Genomic DNA, 22,474 nt, shown 5'->3' with positions numbered 1-22,474 from the left:
TGGTTAGTGTTAGGGTTGTGGTTGAGGCTAGGGGTAGTGTTGAGCCAGGATGTGGACAAGAAGTTAGGGTTAGTGTTAGGGTTGTGGTTGAGGCTAGGGGTCGTGTTGAGCCAGGATGTGGACAAGAAGTTAGGGTTAGTGTTAGGGTTGTGGTTGAGGCTAGGGGTCGTGTTGAGCCAGGATGTGGACAAGAAGTTAGGGTTAGTGTTAGGGTTGTGGTTGAGGCTAGGGGTCGTGTTGAGCCAGGATGTGGACAATAAGTTAGGGTTAGTGTTAGGGTTGTGGTTGAGGCTAGGGGTAGTGTTGAGCCAGGATGTGGACAAGAAGTTAGGGTTGTGGTTGAGGCTAGGGGTATTGTTGAGCCAGGATGTGGACAAGAAGTTAGGGTTAGTGTTAGGGTTGTGGCTGAGGCTAGGGGTACAGTCGTGGCCAAAAGTTTTGAGAATGACACAAATATTAATTTCCAAAAGGTTTCCTGCTTCAGTGTCTAGAAATTTTTGTCAGATGTTACTATGGAATACTGAAGTATAATTACAAGCATTTCATAAGTGTCAAAGGCTTTTATTGACAATTACACGAAGTTGATGCAAAGAGTCAATATTTGCAGTGTTGACCATTCTTTTTCAAGACCTCTGCAATCCGCCCTGGCATGCTGTCAATTAACTACTGGGCCACATCCTGACTGATGGCAGCCCATTGTTGCATAATCAATGCTTGGAGTTTGTCAGAATTTGTGGGTTTTTGTTTGTCCACCCGCTTCTTGAGGATTGACCACAAGTTCTCAATGGGATTAAGGTCGGGGGAGTTTCCTGGCCATGTACCCAAAATATTGATGTTTTGTTCCCCGAGCCACTTAGTTATCACTTTTTCCTTATGGCATGGGGCTCCATCATGCTGGAAAATACATTGTTCGTCACCTAACTGTTCCTGGATGGTTGGGAGAAGTTGCTCTCGGAGGATGTGTTGGTACCATTCTTTACTCATGGCTGTGTTCTTAGGCAAAATTGTGTGAGCCCACTCCCTTGGCTGAGAAGCAACCCCACACATGAATGGTCTCAGGATGCTTTACTGTTGGCATGACACAGGACTGATGGTAGAGCTCACCTTGTCTTCTCCGGACAAGCTTTTTTCCGGATGCCCCCAACAATCGGAAAGGGGATTCATCAGAGAAAATGACTTTACCCCAGTCCTTAGCAGTCCAATCCCTGTACCTTTGCAGAATATCAGTCTGCCCCTGATGTTTTTCCTGGAGAGAAGTGGCTTCTTTGCTGCCCTTCTTGACACCAGGCCATCCTCCAAAAGTCTTCGCCCCTCACTGTGCGTGCAGATGCACTCACACCTGCCTGCTGCCATTCCGGAGCAAGCTCTGTACTGGTGGTGCCCCGATCCCGCAGCTGAATCAACTTCAGGAGATGGTCCTGGCGCAAGCTGGACTTTCTTGGGCGCTCTGAAGCCTTCTTCACAACAATTGAACCGCTCTCCTTGAAGTTCTTGATGATCCGATAAATGGTTGATTTAGGTGCAATCTTACTGGCAGCAATATCCTTGCCTGTGAAGTCCTTTTTGTGCAAAGCAATGATGACTGCACATGTTTCCTTGCAGGTAACCATGGTTGACAGAGGAAGAACAATGATTCCAAGCACCACCCTCCTTTTCAAGCTTCCATTCTGTTATTCAATCTCAATTAGCATGACAGAGTGATCTCCAGCCTTGTCCTCATCAACACTCACACCTGTGTTAACGAGAGAATCACTGACATGATGTCAGATGGTCCTTTTGTGGCAGGGCTGAAATGCAGTGGAAATGCTTTTTGGGGATTCAGTTCATTTGCATGGCAAAGAGGGACTTTGCAATGAATTGTAACTCATCTGATCACTCTTCATAACATTTTGAAGTATATGCAAATTCCCATCATACAAGCTGAGGCAGCAGACTTTGTGAAAATTAATATTTGTGTCATTCTCCAAACTTTTGGCCACGACTGTAGTGTTGAACCAGGATGTGGGCAAGAAGCTAGGGCTAGGGTTGTAGTTGAGGGTTAGTGTTGAACCGGGATGTGGACAAGAAGCTAGGGCTAGGGTTGTAGTTGAGAGTTAGTGTTGAACCGGGATGTGGACCTGAAACTAGGGCTGTGGTTGAGGCTAGGGTATGTTCAACCCTTACTCATCCTAGCCCCCCCCCCCCCACCAAAATAGCGCTCCCCCACTTTGACTGACAATGGTACTCAACGACAAGATGCATATAGCAATAATGTATAAAGTTAAAGTTTTATTTTCATAGGCATAAGTTGTACATAACGATAAATTCCATATCGTTTTCAGTCACCTCCGTGCAGAAAGATCTCATCTTGTCGTGGGTGTCAATGTTTTTGGGTTGAAGGATAAAATCCTGGGTGAATATCAGACCTGGATGTCAGTTCCACAATTCACTTTTATATAGTGTGACAACATGATCAGATGGATGGTTGTACGTACACAACATCCAGGTGGGGCACTTGAAATAGTAAAAAAAAAGAAAGATTTTTTCCCATTTCATTTTCCCGTGACGAGTAGAACTGTAAAATGGTTACCTGTAACACAGTCCTGTCCATTATATACAATACAAACACCATAATGACAACCCTTCTCTTTCAGTTTAGATTCATTTGGCACTCACAGCTAGTTCAGGGAAGACTATAATGTGCATGGTTCTTACACACGGATATAGTCTCTTTAGAGTTAGAAGAGCTGACGCTCATTGTAAACTGAATGGCAAATGCTTCATAAAGTATACATACATATCACTGAGTACCAATGGCACGGGTGACTAGAGTTGTCAAACTAAAGGAGGAATGAGATCTCCCATCAACCACCACTTCAGAGTTCACATTCAGTTAGTCGGTTTCTCGTACGGCACGGCATATTGTTTTGAAGAACATTGGTATAAATGCACAGTAAGTTATTTCATTATGTATGAAGGGGGTGGTGTTGATGCTATAGCCACAGAGACCGGTCAGATACAGAGCTTAAGCATTATCGTGAGTTTAGCATTGCCTCCAAAAGCTACCAGGAAGAGGCTTTTTCTGAGTACCATGACAGGATACTGAGTTCCTCCATAGACCTGCATTTGAAAATAAGAGCTAATTATCTTGCTAATGTGCTTACAGTTCATTTTAAACCAAAAGACAACACGTGCGCTTGTCTTGCACTGTTAATAGATACACTGTAGGCTAAAAAGTTAGCGTTACAATAGTTAATAGATGTGAGTACAGTAACAGAGAGAATAACAAATACAGAGAGAATAACACACAGCATGTGTTCATGTTGAAAATAACAACAATGCCATGAGGCTGATGGTACAGTATAAGCGATACATTGAATATATACTGTAGATAGTAGGTTTTGTTACCATTCTAATTGCTTGTTTCGTTCCAGAAGCTTCACGTACACAGTTTTCACTAGGTGAGTGATAAAGCAGTGGGGAAGTGCTTCCTGCAGAGAGGAAGTGATTTCACTGAAATTGTCACCAAGGGAGAAGAAAACCATTTAGTCACAGCACTGTTGTCAATGCCCCAATTGTCAGTAACATAGATCAGCTATTTTAATTCTCCTCCATTACGGTGAATGTTTCACAGAGGCCAATAGAGCTTCTGTTTGTTGTGGCATTGTGGGGAGGAGCAGAAGAGTTACCAGGTGACGGAAGGGGGGGGGGGGGGGGGGGGGGTCAGTCAGCAAGGGGTCAGTGCGGGTGGTTGAAATGCAGCAGGTTAATGCTAGGCCACGTCGACCTCTCTCTCTATGCCCACATACTTCAGGGCATCATCCTGGCTGTACCTGTAAGGGGCAGGAGAGAGAGAGAGAGAGTCAGGACAGTGTGAAGCATCAGTGTAAAAAACAAATGCAAGTCATCCCAGAAATATCAGAGACAACCAAAGAAGGACTGCGATACCGTATTGTATCGAAGGCTCCAGTGTTCCCATGGCCACAAGGCTCTACCTATAGTCGAAGAAGAGCTCCTCCCCCTGTAGGATAGCCCGTTTGGCAAAGATCCCGATGCGGTGGTCTCCATTCACCATGACCACTGCAACCATAACAGCCATTATATCATTGATTTGTACACGTCACCAAACCAAATCATTCCAAAAAAACAGGCTTTGTATTTTTCTCTGTCATCCTACCCTTAGCGTAGCAGTTTGGGTTCACCGAGTGATTCGCAAATCGGATTTTATTCCCTTTCCTTGTGGCGTCCACGACAAAGTCTGTTGAGACATTACAGGAACAGTGTCAGCTCAGCGATCACAGAACACAGCGACGGTGATGATCATTAAAGGGTTAACTGTGCATCATCAGCGTGTTGAGGAGTCATTATTACCATTGTTGAGGTTGAAGAGGAAGCTGGACATGTATTTGTCGTAGATCCTCCCCCGTCGGTCCGCCTCATCCTGCGAGATTAGCTGCAGACACGGACAGTTTCAGAGCGTGATGGTCAGACTAAATGTTTTATGCATTAACACAAAGGCATTCATACAAACGCGTACTGTTACCATATAAACCCCACACCCAACTATACCCCATGACATGATAAAGAAAGCTACGTTCAACAGTTTTATGTAGCCTCACCTCTCCACAGTACTCCGAGATGAACTCATTCTTCTGAACGGACTCTTTGATGAAGGTGCCCCACCCTGCCACGTTTGAGGGGGCCAGCAGTAGGTGCTGGGAGAGGTCAGAGGTTAAAGTTGGCTGACATACAAGACAACACTGGAATAATACAAGAGTGCCTTTCATTCCTCAGCAAGTCACAAGCATGTTAATATGGGTTCTGACTCAGCTATCAAAAGCAACCTGTGAAACCAGCTTCTATTTTCTATTCCTTTGAACTGGAACATGACCTGCTGGCCTACCTTCTTGAGCCCCCTTTGGATGCTGCAGTTCTTGCAGGAGACTACCTTGCTGTCCCAGTGGTCCGCGGCTCCACAGGTCATACACAGATCTGGGTCACATTCCCTCACCGCCAGGTAGCAGGGACATTGCTTGGTGTTGCACTGGGTCTTACAGCGGCAGCCCGGGAAACGGTTCTGGCCTGGAGGACAACGTAACACCCCAGGTTAGTGTTCAGAGTCAGACAGGGGGACGTTCAGCGGAGAGGTTTATAGTCACTTTTTAGAAACAGCATAGAAACATACTGCGGTAACATGAGTTTTATGCCTCAGTGGACTAGAGAACTCATTTGTAACAGAATTCTCTGTGGCTGTGTGGCGAACGGCAACCGCATTTTCAATAATGAACGCTGCCTCCAACGGTAAAAAGAAAAGCCGCTGCTCTGTAATGTAACTCATCAATCACTGACCCCTGCTGGCAGCTATGCTGAAATACAGCTGTGCTGAGAGTAATGGAAAGCCTTCCGGGCAGAGAAAGAAGGAAAACGAGCGGCAGGCAACTTAAAATGTCCCTCTCCTCTCCAACAGGTTTAGCTGGAGGACAGTAGGCCATAAGCAGTAACATTAGTCTTGTCTCTCCTCCTTCCTAAGTCTTCTCCCCTACAGTTTGCGTGGCTGTGTGTGTGCATCACCGAGCAGTGTTCAGTCGTAGCGGTCTGTCTCGTATAATTGTAGGGATGGATGTTGTAGCTCAACCACTGTGCCTGTCACGTCTCTTTGATTTCTCTCCAGGGCTGTGGAGCTCACACATTAAACCCTCCATACGCTGCTTCCTGTCAGAACCAGAGAGGGAGAACTGTATTTCTATTAGAACACAAAATGAGCCAAAGCTGTGAATTCAGAGCCTCTCTCCCTCTCCCTCTCCCTCTCCCTTCCGCCCTGTGGCCATTTGTGGAAGTGCGTGGGCCCAGCGGTTCAGGCTCATTTCTCCTGGGATGAATGTGTCAGAGCATTGTGAACCACGCCCCATGCTGAACAGATGCCCATGCAGCTAACCAAACCCTGCCTGCCAGAGGACAGCTTATCCTGCGGACACACAGCGAGGAGGAGGATCGTCTTACACACTGTTCCACTGTCTATTATGGCCTGTCAAAAGGGCCTTTTTATCCACCGAGTGAAAGAGAGCCTGTGAACACATTCCCATTCCCATTACAGCGTTGAGCTGGGAAACCTCTCGCTGTCAGTACAGGTAATTGTAGTACACATTTACTACAGCCAGTTTAGTGGAAGGAATGTTCCGTATGTGTTGAAATATGTCTTTTTCTATACCGATATGTCTTGGACTTCTGCTAAGGGTCTGTCCGAGTTGGGAAGTGGTGTGTGTGTGTGTGTGTGTGTGTGTGTGTGTGTGTGTGTGTGTGTGTGTGTGTGTGTGTGTGTGTGTGTGTGTGTGTGTGTGTGTGTGTGTGTGTGTGTGTGTGTGTGTGTGTGTGTGTGTGTGTGTGTGTGTTAGGACATGGTGGTAACAGTGGATGTGTGTTTGGGTAAGGTGACACTCACACTCGTGCTCACACTGGCAGAACTTCTCACAGAAATTCTGGGTCATCACACAGGGACAGGAGCTGTCACATGGGTGGTCTGGGTGGTCACATGGCTGGTAGTTGTACACCTGATTGGACAAGTTATCTAGAGAGGACAAAGGCTTTAATTATACAATGAGCAGATACATAATTCTGAATTAGTGTGTAAGAAATACATTTGACAACGTCAATTTGACTATTTCAATACTTCAGTCGAGTGAAGAACTCACCTTTCTTGAGCTGTATTTTTGCCCATAACCTACAGAAAGAAATGAAAAACACTTTCAATAATCATGTCTATTTCTGTACAAAGCTATTTGAAAAAGAGCAGTTACTTTCATTTTCTGCAAGGTTTCATCTATTTCTCTCACTGATCTGTGTATCAGGGTCCATTCTCACTACATTCCTATGAGGTCATGTTGCAACTGGGACTGGGACTGGGAGTGAGTGAGTGTAAAAGTCAGCGGCCATCTTGCCTGTGCTTCCTCTTCTTCTTCTGAGGGGAGTTGCCAGCCTCCACCAACGGAACACGATGGATCAGGACCTCTTTCACAGCAAACTCATACACCTGAAGAAGAGCGGGAACACACACATTAAACACACACATGCAGGCATATTTGTCAACGCATACACACAGATATGACGCAACTATACACAACTATGCAGAATCTTGTGTGGACCTGGAATTGGTCCCACTGTGTAGTTGAGTGTCTCTCAAATTAAGCTGGGAAGTGCATCGCTGCATGTGATTACTCCATAAAACACCCGGCCCTCTCCTCCCCTATCAGAACCCACCACCATCTCAGCGTAATGTGCGTACACACACACACACACACACACACACACACACACACACACACACACACACACACACACACACACACACACACACACACACACACACACACACACACACACACACACACACACACACACACACACACACACACACCTCCCCGCCATCCCACTCCCCACATACACCCACAAACCCCTTCTGCCTGACAAAAAAAAACAGATTTGGCTTCCTCCCTAAAACAGACAGACACACATTACGCAGAGGGAGGGACTGGGAAGCTCGTAGCAGTGGTGTTTCCATCCAGCCAAACCACAGGCTCTCTGAGGGATAACAGGGCCATGCTATAGAGACACACTAGCGTTGTGCTAGGGGCCGGCATGCTGCTGCAGGGGGCTAAGCTACTTTGCAACATCTGTGGCGGATCTCTGTCGTCGCGCTTCGCCCTCTTTGTTTCTCGGTCTTTGTCTCTCTGTTTAGTTTGTTTTGGAGGATTGGAACGTGTCTCTCAATAGCTTTGTAAATCTGATCAGAAGGCCTAATATGTTCCCTATGTTCCCTTCTCCTATAACTCCCCCATATTAGAGACACATAGCATCCCCACAATACCTTGGCTAGGAAGGGATCCGCTTGCTACAAGCCGTCTGAGCCCGGAGACCGTGACGGAGTCTCGGAGAATAACAAAGATGTCATGTCGTAAAAGTCCTAATTTATGACTCTGCGTGTTGTTTACATTCCATTCCAATCATCCCAATTTTCCACACAGTATTATGTGTTGCGACACTTGTATCAATGCCGACACACTACATACAACACAGTCACAGCACCACTTCGTTATCTTGTCCGTCTGTACTAGTCTGTAATGTGTTTTGGTCATTAGCGTGTTGTCCAGGAGACATGCTTTAATTGGTGTATCAATAGAGTATATGAACATCTGGTGAGTGTAGGTTCTTGGTGATTCACCTGTTTGCAGGTCTTGGTGCTGATGAGGCGAGCGATGGAGCAGAAGTTGTTGTAGTAGGTTCCGTGCAGCACTCTGAACAGAGATTCCTCAGCCCCACTCCACTGGACAGGAGGTTCCACCTGTTCCCCGTGCTCCTCCCCCGGACACAGCTTGGTGGGGGTCTGACAGCGAGAGTTGCTCTCTGACCGTACGCAAAAACACACACATGCGCACGCACAGAGAGGGGGGGAGGCATTTGAGACTCACGCACATACACCCACTGCCGAAGGCAGAGAGTGACATGTTGCTTGGCAACAGGTTCAAGGCTGTGTTATTGTGACCACATGCTATGACTGGGGAATGCTTATTAGTCCGCTCACCAATCTGTTCTTACACATGATTTGAGCTAGGGGAAGGCCTCTGGGCCACCAGCTTAAGTCAGTAGTCTATCTTCAAAATGAAGAGCTGCAGTGACATCACAGTACAGATATTAGTTCCTTCCAAACTGAATGCAAAAGAGCGACAGTAGAGAGACTGAGTGAATGATTAAGACAGAGAAAACGAGAGCCTGAGGAGAGTGCTCTTTCTCCCCTCCCACCGTTCTCCACATGAGTCTGTCAACAGAAAGAGGAAACCAGGGGGAGAGGCTGAGTGAAGAATCTATTGGTTTTGGGGCTGAAACCCATGGTTGGATTCTTGTGTTTGGAGAGCAAGTGAGAGTGAATAGTTAAAAAATAAAATAATAATCATCTTCAGCCTAGGTTCTCTTTTCTGATAATAATAATAATAATAATAATAATAATAATAATAATAATATATGCCATTTAGCAGACGCTTTTATCCAAAGCGACTTACAGTCATGTGTGCATACATTCTACGTATGGGTGGTCCCGGGGATCGAACCCACTACCCTGGCGTTACAAGCGCCATGCTCTACCAACTGAGCTACTGCATTCAGCACACATGAACCATTCTGGCAGATGAGCATTATGGGGAACTTAGTCGACCCATTCTGTCATTAATACACTGAGGCATGACAGATATACAGTAGTACCGTAGCAGATGAGGCATTAGTGTTCTCCTACCTGAGAAGATAGGAAGCTGGTAGTCTCCTATTCATGGGTTGCATTTCCGTCACAATATTGTTTTGAACGTCTGTTTTGGACTGATGCCCAACTGAGCATCCTACTCAATGTATTGTCAATGAGCGCTGAGGAAAATGTCATCAAAAGTGCCCCAGCTAGCACAGTGGATCTGGGCCGATTCCGGTGTGAGTTATCTGGCCCAAAGGTATGACTTGGGGCTGGGGCCGATTGGGGCTACTCTCTGGCAGATGATTACACGGGTTGCTTTATATCATTAACATTTCAATTAAATCCTTTAAGAGTCCTGTCTAGTATTTTGATACTTTGTGCAAGGCAATTGATAAGCATTACAAACTCTGTGGATGGAGCTTCCCGAGTGGCGCAGCGGTCTAAGACACTGCATCGCAGTGCAAACTGCGTTGCAACAGATGCTGGTTCGAGACCCGTGCCGGGCGCACCGGGAGACCCATGAGGTGACGCACAATTGGCCCAGCGTCGTCCAAGTTAGGGGAGGGTTTGGCCGGCCCGGGATGTCCTTGTCCCATCGCTCTGTGGCGGGCCTGGCGCATGCATGCTGGCACGGTCACCAGGTGACACAAAATGTTTTTGTGTGGATGGGTAGAACTTTTATGTATATAATGTAAAATAGTAATATTTAAAATGACTAAATCAGGTAATTTTGTATACATTTATTTACATTTGCACCTGGCCGCTTCTGGGTGGATTCTGGTAAGACGCCGGCAAAGTCGGCTGAATTCTGGTAGACGGAAATGGCCCGATGTTCTTGGGCAGATTCTGGGCAGTCATTCCTTTTGATTCCGGGCCGAGTCTGACACCCGGAAGAGGATTCTGGGCTGATTCCTCATTGCTAGCTGGGGAATTACAGTGGCTTAGAAATACAATGCAATTTAAAAAGAAGGCTAAAAAAAAACTTTTGTCATCACTTTGATGTTGCCAGATTGACTTCAGATGCAGTATAACGTTAGCTATTTAGCTAAGATTGAGGGGAGGGCAGCAGATTTGAGCCAGCTACCGTTAGCATTGATAGCTATGTTTAAAAAAACTTTGCTAGCTAATGACAATATTGCAATCTGTCTAAAGTAAATTTGTTGTATTTCCAGGCACAATAGTAGACTGAACAGTCGTTAGCCTCCGTCCAGAATGACTGGGCTTATAACCACTTTAGGGCACCACTATGGCGCCGCCCGGTAGAGAGCGCCTTGAGAACGTTCATAACAATGGAACGACACGACCGAGTGACGGAGGTGCAACCTATGAATAGTACCTTAGAAGCTCGTCTTTCACACAATTGTCTCTTAAAGTACTTACGGACCAGACAGACTGACATGAACATCGGCCGTGCGCTGTGGGTGGCCGTCCTATCGCCTCTGACCACAGAACACCGGTCATCATTTTCTGTTCATTTCCCAAACGATTCTACATGTTGAATCGCCACCATTTTGTCGTCACCCAGCAGGTGCTCTACTGCGCTCCGCTCACGTTCGTGTTGGTCTGCCTTGTCCCTTATAATGCTAGTGTTTCCCCTAGCTACCTGAGGAGCTGGTGGTCTCGTGGTCACTATCCACCTCCTTGGCCTCCTCAGTGGTGCCTGACGGGCCAGGGCAGCTGGAGCTGGGAGGGCGTGGCTGTCGCCGCCGCCGCCGAGTCCTCTGGGAGCGCAGCATCTCCTGATCCGCAAACTCTTTGGCCCCTTTCTTTAGAGGAGGGAGAGAGGAAGAGAGGGACAGAAGTGAAGAGATAGAAGAGTGTTAAAGAAGGGATGAATGGATCGGAGCGTCATCATTGGCTTGTCGGTCTGTTGTCGGGCAGTTAAAGACAGAGGACATGTAGAGGATCAGAGCACACCTGGAGCAGAAAGCAGTCCAGACCACAGGGCTCTGTCTCCATGCGAATCTCCTTGCTCTTCCTCTTGTAAACATTGGGCGTAGCGTGAAAAGCTGGAAAGACACATACTATTAGTATACTGATAGTAACTGATAGTATGTTAGTCGAACAGTAATACTAGTAATACTAACGTAAAACATTTCGCCTGCTGCACAGACCTTATGGACATTCTAGTGCAGAGCGCCTGGTTAAATTGTGATTGGGAGCATATAAATTCTCTCCATGGTTAAAGTAGGAAGAAATATATGTCATTGTTGTAAAAATGTGTGAGTCTGCTACATTTATTGTTCTCACATATTCAAATATTGAATTACTTTGACATATTTAATTAGGTTACATTATGCTAATTTCCCAATGGTGGACAGAACGTGTTTCTACATTACACATACTAATGTTTTCACCACACAAGAATTGCAGGAAAAACACATCCTTTTTTACCTCAGATGGGTGATGTTAGTATTACAGTTTATAGTCAGCATGATCTCACAAAATCGATTGCTTATCTTTGGCTTAGTACCAGTGTCCGTGTCCAAATATACTTGCGTTCTAAATAGTAGGCACTTTGGGTATGCAAAAATAGAATGTTTTATCGTATTTTAAATGCCAGGATGTCATACTAATTTTGGGTTTTCATCTAGTAGAATTCGCTGCACACTTTTGAGGAAGAGAATCATTTTGAGACCAACGTGTGTTTGACAACAGCTGACAATCAGATATTTTGGACACTGCCACTGTATTTGTCATACATGCCAGTCCTTAGTGGGACGCAGCTGTCATTTTCAGATGTCTTTTTCAGACCACGGTGTATAGAAAACAAATTGGGCGCTCTGGCAGCACATGAATGAATGGATTTGACGGTTAAGCTATCGTTCAAATGAAAGCAAACCCCTATTGCTATTAGAAACCGATGATGTGGTGATTTGTTGAAATGATCCAGTCCAAAAAGTGTTTCCTTTTCCGTATTGGCCGTCTTCCAAAATCATTTTCTCACTGAGAAATAAGTTGATAAATGGCTACGACAGGTGGTCATCATTCGACATATATATGTAGTTTACCCAAGTTCGTTGAGGTTTGTCTGGTAGAGGAGTGCTAATGGTACATATCGCCACGGTTATTGTCCCAGTTCAATTGATTCCAATACGATATCGATGTGAGTGATTCATATGCGTGCGCTATTGATTACATTAGAACAAGCTCATCAATTCCATTATTGAGTGACCGCTCGGGAAATATTAGTACGTGTGCAGTTTGAAAGGTGCTAATTTAGGGGGATACCTAGTCAGTTGTCCAACTGAATGTTTTCAACTGAAATGTGTCTTCCCCATTTAACCCAACCCCACTGAATCACAGAGGTGCGGGGGGCTGCCTTAATCGACATCCACGTCTTCAGTGACCCGGGGAACAGTGGGTTAACTGCCTTGCTCAGGGGCAGAACGGCAGATTTTTACCTTGTCAGCTCGGGGATTCGATCCAGCAACCTTTCGGTTACTGGCCCAACACACTAACCATTTAGCAAAATACAAGTGTTCTGAACATGTGTGACCCGTGTGTGTAGGGTGTAACTTTTATGTATTGGTCATCAAAATATCACAAGTATTTCAGCATATTGATTATGAATTTGGACATTTAAATCATAAATCAAAAAGCCATGACAACAGATAGCAGCAAGTGTCATTTTCAATGTTTTTTTAGGGAATACAAATGGTACTTTAAAAACGATTTCTACCTTATCAGGTAAAAACTACTGAATGAGCCCAAAAACGTGCTACGATTCATTGATTTTGATGATATTAGTGAAATCGTGAAAATATGTTTGTCCTGGCTAGTAATAATGCATTTATTATAACACTAGAGCTGTGTTGATTCCACGAGAGTCCGAGTGAGACAGAGAGAAAAAATAAAAACATCGATCTAGAGGAAAAGCCACCTGTTGACAGATGTCAATAGGTTAAAAACACAGAGAGAGTTAGAGAGAGAGAGAGAGAGAGAGAGAGAGAGAGAGAGAGAGAGAGAGAGAGAGAGAGACAGAGAGAGAGAGAGACAGAGAGACAGAAAGTGAGAGAAAAGAGTAAACCGATAGGACACATTACGGTGGAGGAAGCAGTCATATTTGAAGCAGCGCCTGCAGAACAGCGTATGGAAGGAGTGCAGAGACTGCTCCCGCTGGACAGACTTGGCGAACGGCCCGTCTATGTTAGGGGTGCAGAGGGGGGGCAGCTTTACCGGGCTGGGGGGCTCCAGGAGGTCCTTGTACCTAGGGAAGTGTCATTTGGGGAAGAGGGGGATAAAACAAAACAAAGCCTTACCATGCATAACATAACTTTGTATTAGGATTGTATTTTGGATGAGCATGGTATACTGCATGATATACAGTAGAAGTGGGAAACTACAGTAAGTAGCTGTATTCTGACTCAAGTAGGTCTACGCCAGGGGTAGGCAACTAGATCAGGCTGCGGGACGATTTTTGTCGGAGCGGATGGTTGGGGGGCTGGAAGATAATTATAATAATTGGTACATTGCAAATAGACAACAACTAAGCCCCAAAATAAACTGAATTTGGAAATAACAATAATTTCATACCTTGATTACCTTGAGACACGATCAAGTCAATTTTTTATTTTTATTTGTGGGAATACTTATGAACAGATTTCCTAAATGAAACAAATATTTTGCTGAATTCTACAGTTATTTTCTGTTTAACGGAAAACAAAACATTATTATTCTTTGTTTTACTAAAAACTTGGCCCTGTTGCCGACCCCTGGCCTATGCTCATTTGCAGGTGGATTTGGATGAGAGTGTTTAGTTTGCGGTATTTTATAAGAAAAGGGCCTTTCAGATGGGGATGCAACAACTTTTCTATTGAGCGTGAGAATAGAGGGCAGAGAGCATTATTAGCATCTCCCTGAGAGCTCCCATCTCCATGGTGAACACGAAGCAACGCTCGGCTAAGCACAGCACAGTTGTTGGGCACTTTTCTTACTTTTCCTTCAGCTCCTCCGTCGTACCCTTGTAGGGGAACATCGAGGCGATGGCCGTGAATATCTTATCATGCGGGATCTTCTTATTGGCAGGCAAATCCCTCACTAAGGAAGGTAGTGAGAAGAAAATCAAAGAGCAGATAATTAGCTTTCTCAACCACCCCTTTTCTAGTTCCAATTTCCCATTGAGATGTAATTGTATCTGCACTTTTTGCCATGTAAGCAATCATATTGGAACGAGTCCCGATCCTATTGAGGACTGTTTGTCCATGTGCTCTGTGTATTGAGAGAGTACCAATGAGTGTGTCAGTCATACTGATAAGTTCTGACACTGAGAGTTCCCATAATCCCTGGTGCTCTCTATGTGCCAGAGGTCAAAGAGCCTTGTAGCCAGAACCTGGTCGTATTGATTGGTGTTATGACCAAACATGTTCCCCATCCACCCAGTCTGTCCCTGGGACTGGGAAAGTCTCTAGGTAAACAATGCTAGGCAGTGCCACCGTGTTGGGACAGAGTGACCTGCTGGCTCCTGTACAACATGGGGTACAGTACAGTCACAGTGATCAACCTGACCTGTACCCTCTGTTCTCTCATGCCACTGATAAGAGTAGGAGGACAAGTCTATAGCAAATACAAATAAGCATGCACATTTCCCTTCAGATAGTCCAGCATAGTAAAACCAGTGACTCTCATGAAGAAAACAGCACATATTGCCTTTTGTTACATAAGCATCCAATCACATCTAGGAGACATGAACTGTATGTTAGTTGTGGTTACATCTTTCAGTCAAAAGACTCTGGAGGACACTTACCCTCTATGACACTCCTCCTCTTCCTCCTGAAGAAGGCTGCGGGCCCCACCGTGGCCTCTTCAGTCCCTTCCCCAGCGCTCTTCCTCACCCCCTTCTCCTCCTCCTCTTTCCCCCCTTTCTCCTCCTCCGCCGCCTCCTCCTCTTCCTCCTCCTGGTCTGAGTACTGGCTCAAGGCCTCCACCAACTCTTTAAAGATCTCGTCGTTGATGAACCCTCCCTCTGGGAGACAAACCACACAGTCAAACATGTCAGCACCTACTGATGACATCATGCAATATACGTCAGCACATATCCCCTAAACAATTAAGATTTCCCCAGCAGCACACAGCAACGCACGTACTGTACCGATGACCTCCTGGAGCCCGCCTAACCCCCACGTGTCCAATAATATAACTCTGTGATAGATCAGACTGACAGTGTGCGTAATCGAAACAGGACAGAAAGGATGATATCCCTGGTCTAGGCAGGTAGGCAGGTCACCTCTGTCTCCATGGACGCCGTCATAGTTGTCGATAAGCTCCTCCAGGAAGGCCTCGTCCTGCTCCAACACCTCGTCTCCCATGTAGGGGATGTTATGGAGGAACGTCTCATCCTCCACCTAGGAAAAACAAAATATTGTATTTTTTTTTATTTAACTAGGCAAGTCAGTTAAGAACATATTCTTATTTACCCCGGTGTAACAGTATAGCTTTCATCCGTCCCCTCGCCCGACCCGGGTTCGAACCAGGGACCCTCTGCACTCATCAACAACTGACACCCACGAAGCATCGTTACCCATCACTCCACAAAAGCCGCTGCCCTTGCAGAGCAAGGGGAACAACTACTTCAGGTCTCAGAGCGAGTGACGTCGTCGATTGAAACGCTACTAGCGTGCACCACCGCTAACTAGCGAGCCATTTCACATCGGTTACACTGGCCAAACGCGGACGAAGCTGGGCCAATTGTGCCACGCCCTATGGGACTCAAAATCAACAAACACATAGTCACATCTGGCTGTTTGTGTGTTAATGTGGTACATGAATAAATCTGTGTGCAAATGTTCATATTAGGGTTTTTATACCTGTGTAATAACAACGTAGTAACGTTAGAAGCGACCTATCATGTTGTTGCACAGTAATTGAGAAATGACTTTGTTATTGCATAGAAATGAGCGTTTATTGTTATTACACAAGTGGAATAAGGCCGTGTGTTTTCCCTGGTGTGTATGTTCACTACCGGTCCGAAGTATTAAAACACCTACACATTCACAGGTCTTTCTTTATTTGGACTATTTTCTACATTGTAGAATAACAGTGAAGGTATCAAAACTATGAAATAACACATATGGAGTCATATAGTATCCAAAAAAGTGGTAAAGAAATATATATTTCGTATTCGAGTGTAACGGATCTCTTCGTCGACCAATGCGCAGCGTGGTAAGTGTCCATGTTAATTTATTAACTGAACACACAAAACAAAATAACGAAGTGAATGGAAGAAACGAAAACAGTTCTGCAAGGTGACATACACTAAACAGAAAACAACCACCCACAAACAAGAGTGGGAAAACAGGCTACCTAAGTATGGTTCTCAATCAGAGACAACGATTGACAGCTGCCTCTGATTGGGAACCATACCAGGCCAAACACATAGAAATACCAAACATAGAACAAAAACATTGAATGCCCACCCCAACTCACGCCCTGACCAACCTAAAAATAGAAACATACAAAAGGAACTAAGGTCAGGACGTGACATTGAGATTCTTCAAATAACCACCCTTTGCCTTGATGACAGCTTTGCACACTCTTGACATTCTCTCAAACAGCTTCACCTGGAATGCTTTTCCAACAGCCGTGAAGGAGTTCCCACATATGCTGAGCACTTGTTGGCTGCTTTTCCTTTACTCTGCGGGTCGACTCATCCCAAACCATCTCAATTTGGTTGAGATTGTGGAGGCCAGGTCATTTGATGCAGCATTCCATCACTCTCCTTCTTGGTCAAATAGCCCTTACACAGCCTGGAGGTGTGTTGGGTCATTGTCCTGTTGAAAAAAAATGATAGTGGGACTAAGCCCAAACCAGATGGGATGGCGTAGCGCTGCGGAATGCTGTGGTTGCCATGCTGGTTAAATGTGCTTTGAATTCAAAATAAATCACAGACAGTGTCACCAGCAAAGCACCCCCACACCATTACACCTCATCCTCCATGCTTTACGGTGGGAAATACACATGCGAAAATCATCCGTTCACCCACACCGCGTCTCACAAAGACACGGCGGTTGGAACCAAAAATCTCCAATTTGGACTCAAGACCAAAGGACAAATTTCCTCCGGTCTAAAGTCCATTGCTTGTGTTTCTTGGCCCAAGCAAGTCTCTTCTTCTTATTGGTGTCCCTTAGTAGTGGTTTCTTTGCAGCAATTTGACCATGAAGGCCTGATTCACACAGTCTCCTCTGAATAGTTGATGTTGAGATGTGTCTGTTACTCAAACTCTGTGATGCATTTATTTGGGCAGATATTTCTGAGGTTGGTAACTGTAATGAACTTATCCTCTGCAGCAGAGGTTACTCTGGGTCTTTCTTTCCTGTGGCGGTCCTCGTGAGAGCCAGTTTCATCATAGCGCTTGATGGTTTTTGCGACTGCACTTGAAGGATCTTTCAAAATTCTTGAAAATGTTCCGTATTGACTGACCTTCATGTCTTCAATTAATGATGGACTGTCATTTCACTTTGCTTATTTGAGCTGTTCTTGCCATAATATGGACTTGGTCTTTCACCAAATAGGGCTCTCTTCTGTATACCCCCCCTACCTTGTCACAACACAACTGATTGGCTCAAATGCATTAAGGAAAGAAATGTAAAAAAAGTACTTTTAGGAAGCCACACCTGTTCATTGAAATGCATTCCAGGCGACCTCATGTAGGTGTTTGAGAGAATGCCAAGAGTGTGCAAAGCTGTCATCAAGGCAAAGGGTGGGTATTTAAAGATTCTCAAATCTAAAATATATTTTGATTTGTTTAACACTTTTTTGGTTACTATATGACTCCATATGTGTTATTTCATACTTTTGATGCCTTCACTGTTATTCTACAATGTAGAAAATAGTAAAAATAAAGAAAAACCCTTGAATGAGTCGGGGTTCTAAAACTTTTGACCGGTAGTGTATACTGAATGTGTGTGTGTTGTCGAGAAAGCCCCGTACCATGAAGTTCTGCTGCAGAGGGGACCAGGAGTACATGAAGGGGATTCCTGCCACGGTCGTCAGGGGCCGCACGGCAACCGCCTGAGCTTTAAACGCTGGGAAGCCAAACTCCACCATGCACAACTGTGATTGGACCAGAGACAGATGGGTGAGTATGACAAAGTAGGACAGACCAGCACTGGATTATAACGAACAGGAAGGCTACTATTACCCAAATGGATAAAGACAATGCTATATCCACTGACACTACTCTGAAATGAACTAGGAAACAAATACCAAGACACTAGAGAAGAGCACAGTGAGAATTTCAGGAACACAAGATGCTGCTCTGTCTGCCTCCAGGCTGTTTTCATCATAGGTTCTGAGAGAGTTTAGTTATTGACCTCATGAACCCTTTTTGGCAGCTCAGGATCTCCCTAAAAAGGGATGAAACATCACAGTCCTCTGTCAGGCTGATGGGAGAGCAGACCCTGGCCTGGTTAATGAAGAGGCAGGAGCCAGAATGGGCTTGAAAGGGCTAGTTAAAGGCCAAAATGTAGATTTCCCCTTAAATACACATACACAAAAGTAAATATTCTTCATGAGATGGCCATAAACAATAACTGGTAGTTCTGCAACAAATTTTAAAAGGTCTAGAACTAACCTTTCTTATACATTTCTGAGGTAGACTCCCCTTTGAGGAACAAACTCAAGTACATAGTACAAATATTATGAAATATCTGATATTATTTTGTCCTATTCAACAAAATTGGTACAATAGGGCTTGAAATTACTGAAATACTTTCTAAATATAGTAACAATCCAATTATAAACGACTTACTGTAAGAGTTCACCTTTCCTATAACTGTAAAATAAATGTGATCACACAAACGTTCTCTGGGCAATCCAGAGACACCGTTCAGTGTGCAGACCAACCATGTCTACAAACCCTGGATTGCTGATGCTATGTATTGGCCATTGAGAGGCTTCGAAGCCACCGGTCGGCCATATTGGCACTCTGCAGTAGGAGCTGTCCTCCATAGGAATGAAAGGAATTCTTTAGTATTTCAATTAAATGTTTCAAAGACAAAATTACATACATTTAAGTATTTGGTGTAGACTTGTTACAAACTCATATTTTAAGCACTAAGTGATTTTGTCCATCTGTGACTAAGAGAAAGTGTTCTTGTTTCAATTATGGGAAATCATTTTTGGATTTTTTTTCCTGTTGAGAGCTATAAATCCATCTGAGAACATCAATGGGAGAGCTATTGCAAGCGCAGCCATGAGGTTCACTGGCACAGGAAATCGTTGCTTTGTCTGGATAGGCCAGAAAATGTGATGCGTCGCCTCCTACTGTATGCCTCGCTATCCTTTTGTCTCTTTCCCTCTCGCACCTTTTTGCCGGGTAGCGCTCCACCTGGGGTAGACAGGGGTACTGACTGGATCCTCAGCTTGGACCACTCCTCGTTCAGAAGGTTGGTACGTTCCTCTATCTTCTGCCGGTTGGACATAAACAAGGCCTGGAAAAGACAGGAAATGTAAGAATAGTTTGTAATAGCTATACACACAATCTCTCTCTCTCTCTCTCTCTCTCACTCATTATCCTTACCTTGACCTCCTCTGCGTTTTTAAAGCGTTTCAGCTGACGGAGGCGCATGTACTCAGACTTCACCCTCTTCCTCCACTCCAACAGGCTTCGGGAGGGTATGTTGGAGGCAGGACAGGGTGTTGGGGTCAGGATTAGGGCCGGGTCCGGGACTGGGTCTGAGACAGGGACCTCTGGGGCCTCCTCCATGGTCCTGCACAATGATAGAATGATAGAGTTACTGGCACTGACACAAAGACAAAACACATGCAAGTGCCCTGGTCAATCCTGTTAAAGAACACTTTTCTATTACACCAATTCTTAAGGGTCAATTTTTGTGTCGTTAGAAGTAGCATTAAAGGAGGATATCACTGTTGGTGTGAGTGTGGTGTGTGAATTGGTTGTGCCTAACTCCAAAAACACGTTTTACTTGGATCTGGGATGTGATAACATCAATGGCAATTGGAAAAGTGATTTTCCAAGAGCTTCCCGTAAGAGAAGTGATCCACCCCCCCCCCCACACACACACACACACTCACTCACACAGCCAAACGAAACGCATGACTCAAACTTCTGCATGCGTATGCGTGCGTGAGCGAACCACCGCCCCCTTCTGTTAGCAAAAGCACCAAGGACTGCGTTAAAAAGGCTTTAAAAAACACCTTCCAGTGCATCCTGGTCAGCGCTATAATGTGCCATCGTAATCGTATCATGTGGGACTAGAACAACGGAATCATAAAATAACGGGCCTATAATAAAGTGAGACCTCAAACACGTCAAACGTGTCATATACCGAAACCAAATGGCAGTCTGTAAAACACGTTTTCCCCTGCACATACAACATTAGTAAAAGTGGGCGTTTCTCTTCTGAAAGCCAATATGAAAACAGAGCAGCGAAGTGCGTAGTACACTTTTCCAGGATTTCATAACCTCTTCTGCAGAATTCTATAACCCTATCCCACAAAACGTTGTGGGATTGGTGAGAAGCAAAATAAATGTCGCGCTGCGTAAAGGCTTTTCGTTTTCAGGGCAAATGATTCGTTTTAACCGTACCAGGCATTAGCCATCCTTAGAATCCTACACCAACAGTCGATAACAGAAGTCACATACGTTGATGCATCGCCTATCCATTTCAATTATGTTCGTTTTACGCAATGGACAGCTTTCACGCCCAACCAATAACATTATAATGTGAATGTTCTAATGCGCTTCTCTGGGATGCGCGCACACATGTCCAGTTTTGATACAGTGTCGCAGTTAGAATTACCTTTAAGGATCCTCGTGTCCTCTTATTTGGAGCGACTTGAGCTCGCCACTACAGCGTTGAACTCCCCGTATGAAATCCACCATAAAATACGGATTTCTTCGCTACGGACGCGACGTAAATAATAGGGTCCGTGTATTTGGGTTCACACGCCGATGGGATCCGAAGATTCCTATGTCGTCCGCAAGCATGCTGAAATTGAAGTTGTACAGTTAAAAGCTGCGCACTTAACTGGCTCAGTTAGAGAGTGACGTCTGTATTGTGACCACACTGTGCTTGGTAGCTGGACTGGGGTAAAAGCGTGCGACTTGAAAGTATATGGACATTTGGATAGCCCGCATGTAGCTTTTGAATGATTCAACTCACAAGGGCTACACGTCTGCTATAAGGCTACTACTAACGTTATTACTACTATCAGAATAATATTACTATTAGTCAACTATTACATAGGCGACTAAGCTACTATAGGCTACTAATAACTAGTGGATAATACTAATTTATCAAAATGCTACAGTTGATAGGTAGTCATAATAATTAGGTTTAATATGTGTTATTATTTGTTCATATAATGAGATATAATTTTTAAAAAAAAAGTAAAATAGAACAAATGCTATACCTATACGGATGTAATGCATTTTAATATGAGGGTCAGGTGATGGTATTTGGGAAGGTTATTTAGTAACATCATTCGTTCATCACCAACAACCTTTGCTCTCATACTGTATATTGGTAAGGTACCCTGTTGTATTTTTCCATAATTCATGTATAAATGTCATTCACATTTATACAGGGGTAATAACAAACATATATTATCAATGAGTATTGTTCCTCAATCAATCATGGAAGAGGAAGATCATGCTGATCATGGAAGAGGAAGCCTCCAGCCTCGAGTCTAGCGCATGTTGTTTTCCTTCTCTCAAGGGGCGGGTGCGCAGTGCGAGATGGGGCTGTGGCACGCTACTCATAGTCACGTGATTCTCAGAGGAAAGAGAACTCAACTGGTCCAGTAACACAGACAACCCAGCGGACCAGCCAGACCCATGTTAGCTGTGTTCAACAGTCAGTGCTCATTAAACAGTAGCCTAGCCTACCATTACAGACGTACTGCTTTTTATGATACAAACAGTCTGTTTAAATTAAATGGGAAATAACTGTCTGGAAGATAGAAGAAAAATACTCTATGCTAAGCATAATCTATTATAGAGTGTTCATAAATACCTTAGAAACAGTTAATAGATACATATTACATCATGATGGCAATGTAAATGTTATATAAATGAAGTACTGTGAAGGTAGGAGTGAAAACTAGCAAAACTGCTGGTGAATGTGAACCCTGCTGTCCTTTTTTCCATACAGAAGATGGCACTGTAGGGCTTATTTTATTAAAGTTGTCCATTATATTACAGTTGTACCAATATCACGATATTAGGCCTACATTTCTTCCAGGGTGTAGAATGACAAGTCTACGGCTGCTTTATGATCTGGCCATTGACAAGCAACAGGATGG

The 22,474-nt window shown here is 44.5% G+C and overlaps 1 protein-coding gene across 2 annotated transcripts; it reads right to left on the bottom strand.

Annotated features, from left to right (window-relative positions):
• Positions 1–2,248: 2,248 nt before the first annotated feature.
• Positions 2,249–21,232, bottom strand: LOC124015525 (histone-lysine N-methyltransferase EZH1-like). Of its 2 annotated transcripts, none has more exons than XM_046330792.1 (20): positions 20,971–21,232; positions 19,728–19,917; positions 19,513–19,638; positions 18,137–18,259; positions 15,435–15,552; positions 14,955–15,173; positions 14,146–14,248; positions 13,255–13,418; positions 11,126–11,217; positions 10,812–10,974; positions 8,195–8,376; positions 6,915–7,006; positions 6,669–6,697; positions 6,419–6,544; positions 4,883–5,061; positions 4,599–4,694; positions 4,351–4,432; positions 4,157–4,237; positions 3,928–4,059; positions 2,249–3,812 (listed from the first exon to the last, which is right to left on the bottom strand). In XM_046330792.1, exons 2-19 carry the CDS (start codon positions 19,911–19,913, stop codon positions 3,971–3,973), a joined length of 2,250 nt encoding a protein of 749 aa, XP_046186748.1. In that variant the 5' UTR covers positions 19,914–19,917; positions 20,971–21,232; the 3' UTR covers positions 2,249–3,812; positions 3,928–3,970. The 2 variants fall into 2 exon arrangements, with proteins under 2 accessions (XP_046186748.1, XP_046186747.1); XM_046330791.1 differs by having other exon boundaries at positions 3,975–4,059.
• Positions 21,233–22,474: the final 1,242 nt, after the last annotated feature.

This window comes from Oncorhynchus gorbuscha, linkage group LG26 (genome assembly GCF_021184085.1).
Source record: "Oncorhynchus gorbuscha isolate QuinsamMale2020 ecotype Even-year linkage group LG26, OgorEven_v1.0, whole genome shotgun sequence".
NCBI lineage: Eukaryota > Metazoa > Chordata > Actinopteri > Salmoniformes > Salmonidae > Oncorhynchus > Oncorhynchus gorbuscha.
This window is presented reverse-complemented; position numbering and strand designations above follow the sequence as displayed.

What these genes read in the sequence shown, in the direction of transcription:
- LOC124015525 (XM_046330791.1), bottom strand. Translation starts at nt 19,913, where the DNA reads ATGGAGGAGGCCCCAGAGGTCCCTGTCTCAGACCCAGTCCCGGACCCG. An exon ending in AAAACGCAGAGGAGGTCAAG is followed by an intron (nt 19,639 to 19,727) that starts GTAAGGATAATG and finishes TGTCTTTTCCAG; the next exon opens with GCCTTGTTTATGTCCAACCG. An exon ending in ACGGAGGAGCTGAAGGAAAA is followed by an intron (nt 13,419 to 14,145) that starts GTAAGAAAAGTG and finishes ACACTTCCCTAG; the next exon opens with GTACAAGGACCTCCTGGAGC.